At 46.3% G+C, this 2,659-nt stretch overlaps 1 protein-coding gene across 1 annotated transcript; it reads left to right on the forward strand.

The window, feature by feature from the left end:
- Nucleotides 1–475: 475 nt before the first annotated feature.
- On the forward strand, nt 476–883 carry LOC123099824 (uncharacterized; the record flags this gene model as incomplete). The annotated part of the gene is given in 1 exon segment (XM_044521899.1): nt 476–883. A coding segment is annotated over 1 exon segment (138 nt), but the record flags the coding sequence as incomplete, so codon positions are not given.
- Nucleotides 884–2,659: the final 1,776 nt, after the last annotated feature.

The following is a 2,659-nucleotide window of genomic DNA, read 5'->3' on the forward strand; positions in this document are numbered from 1 at the left end:
GCACAGGGCCGTGTCACCCCAGCCACCTACCTCCGCCGGCCAAGCACCACCCAGCAACCACCAGATCCGGCGGGATCCGGCTCCACCTCCCCTCATCTCCCCCTCCACAGAAACTCCGCCGCCGCACGGGTCCCGGCCGCCCGCCCTCCTCATGCCACCGCGCCGGACGGCCTGAGTAGCACCGGAGGCCAGCCCGCCCGCCCCTCCACGTTGCGTGCCCCTCCTCTCCCTCCTTTCCTTCTTCCTCCTCCTCACATCTCCCTCACACACTTGTCCCGCAGGAGCCGTCGTGCCATCTCAAGCTTGCCCCGTCACCGCCGCTCTGGATCTGGCCGTCGTCGTGCTACGTACTCGCGTGGGATCCAACCGCTGTCAGGCAGATCCGCCCCAACAAAGAGGAGCGCGGCGCAGCATCTCCACCCCGTGGGCTCCTCCCGCGACGGGAAGTTAGGGGTCTGCCCCGGCATCCAGGGGTTGGCGGTGGTCCGACGGCCTCCTCTCCTCGCCCACCCCCTGCTCACCCTGCCGTGCCCGCGGGATCATGGGCTCACGGCGGAGCCCTCTACAGTTTGTGGTGTGTGCCGGTGCAGTGCAGAAGGCGCATGCTTTGTGAAAAAAAAGGACTTAGTTTTTCTGGGATGTTTCTGTTGGTTTTTCAGGCAAACTTATAATGATTTTGTTTAACAGAAGTTCATCCCGCGTTGTGTTACATTTCATTTTTCTTGACTGTGTGGCCCGCTTGCTTTGTCCACTAACATCCCCTCGACAAGTAATTCGCTATGTTACTATGTACTCTCTCCGTTCCTAAGTGTTTTTACTATGAACCATGTACGGATGTATCTAGATGCATTTTAGAGTATAGATTCACTCATTTTGCTCCGTATGTGGTGTGAAATTTCTCAAAAGACTTATACTCCCTCCGTTCCTAAATATTTGTCTTTTTAGACATTTCAAATAGATGTATGTAGACATATTTTTTTAGTATAGATTCACTCATTTTACTTCGTATGTAGTCATTTGTCGAAATCTCTAGAAAGAGATATATTTAAAAACGGAGGAGTACGTAATTTACCGCAATAGTTAATTTGTGATTACCGCAATAGTTAATTTGTGAAAACCGGGCACTCCCCCATTCCTACTCTCCGGGATGAGCAGCGCAAGGTCTCCCTGGAGCAGTCCACACAGCAAGCGCGTGCGGCAATCATCGACTCGCCATGCAGTGCACTTCTCTACTGTGAGGCGATCATCGTCGGGATTATGACAAATTTTGTAGTTCGCTTCAATCCCATTTAGCTCGATGGCTCACTGTGCAGTTTAATCGACGCTCTCTTTTGCAGTCCCGCCGGACGCGCGTGCAATCTGCCTCCTGTCCCGCGCATGCGTGCACTACATTTTCTGGAGATCTTTTTTTTGAAGTGTAATTGGTTTCTGTAAAAAGAATGATGTTTCATTACCCATGTATAAAGTGCAATTTGTTTTGTGTGTTTCAAAAATTAGTCGACTACATCAACACCTGCAGTGCGTTTGGTCCTCAAATGTGGTTCACTTTTGAGAGTTATGCTGTTCACTTGCGCCTAGCATGAAAAATGTGAAAAATTTAGCGAATCAACAAAAAAGTAAAGCGGTTCACTTCGATATATGATGTGGTTCACTTGCCCTAGTCTCTGCGGTCCGCTCTCGTTCATAAAAAAAGTTAAAAAAAACAACAAAAACTCGTATGAGAAAAATAACGTCCGACAAAAGAAATTATGCAGCTCGCTTGCCCATCTGATGCAGTGCGGTTTTCATTCTGAAGCAGTGCGGTCGGCCGTATGATGTTGTTCATCCCGTAAATGCAAAAAAATTGTTACGAAAGCAAAAAAAAAGTAATGTGGTTCACTTCTTAATAGTGTTGTGGTTTATTTACACCCGATGTGAAGTGCATTATACTTTCTCGTCCTTGAAAAAAATACGTTTGAATGAAATAAACCATGCAGTTCTCTAACACGTCTGATGCAGTGCGGTTTTTCTTTCGATGCAGTGCGGTTTTTAGTCGGATGAAGTACCCACGTCGATTTGGGTGTCTCGAAAAACAGAGTGTCCACATTTCGGTAAATTCGAAATTCCTCTTAAACCGTAAGGAATTAGAGAGAGTGTTCTACATGAAAAAGTTGCACCTCGTCGATATATTTCCAACGGCGTATCGCTTGGATCATTCTGACCAGCGGTTTGTAAAAATTTCACAAAAAAGGCCGCTGCCACTCGTCGTCCGTTGTACGATTTTCAAAATTAACTTAAAACCGTAAGGAATCTCAAAAACATTTCAACATACTAAAGTTGTGCCTTGTCCATAGCTTTCCAATGACGTATTACACGCCTCGTTTCGACAAACGGTTCAAGAACTAGAGCGAAAACACTTTCGAAAATTGCAAAAATTTCAAAAAAACAGAATTCCGCGATTTAGTAAATTTGAAACTGCTCTTAAACCGTAATGAATTAGAGAAAATAATAGATATGAAAAAGATACGCCTCAACGATATCTTTCCAACGGCGTATCATTTGCTTTATTCCGATGAGCGGTTTAGAAAAAATCGCGAAAATACGCTCGCTACCACTCGTCATCCACCGCACCATTTTTGAAACTGCTCTTAAACCGAGAGGAATTTCGAAAAGTGTACAA

Source organism: Triticum aestivum, chromosome 4D, assembly GCF_018294505.1.
Source record: "Triticum aestivum cultivar Chinese Spring chromosome 4D, IWGSC CS RefSeq v2.1, whole genome shotgun sequence".
In the NCBI taxonomy this organism is placed as follows: Eukaryota; Viridiplantae; Streptophyta; class Magnoliopsida; order Poales; family Poaceae; genus Triticum; species Triticum aestivum.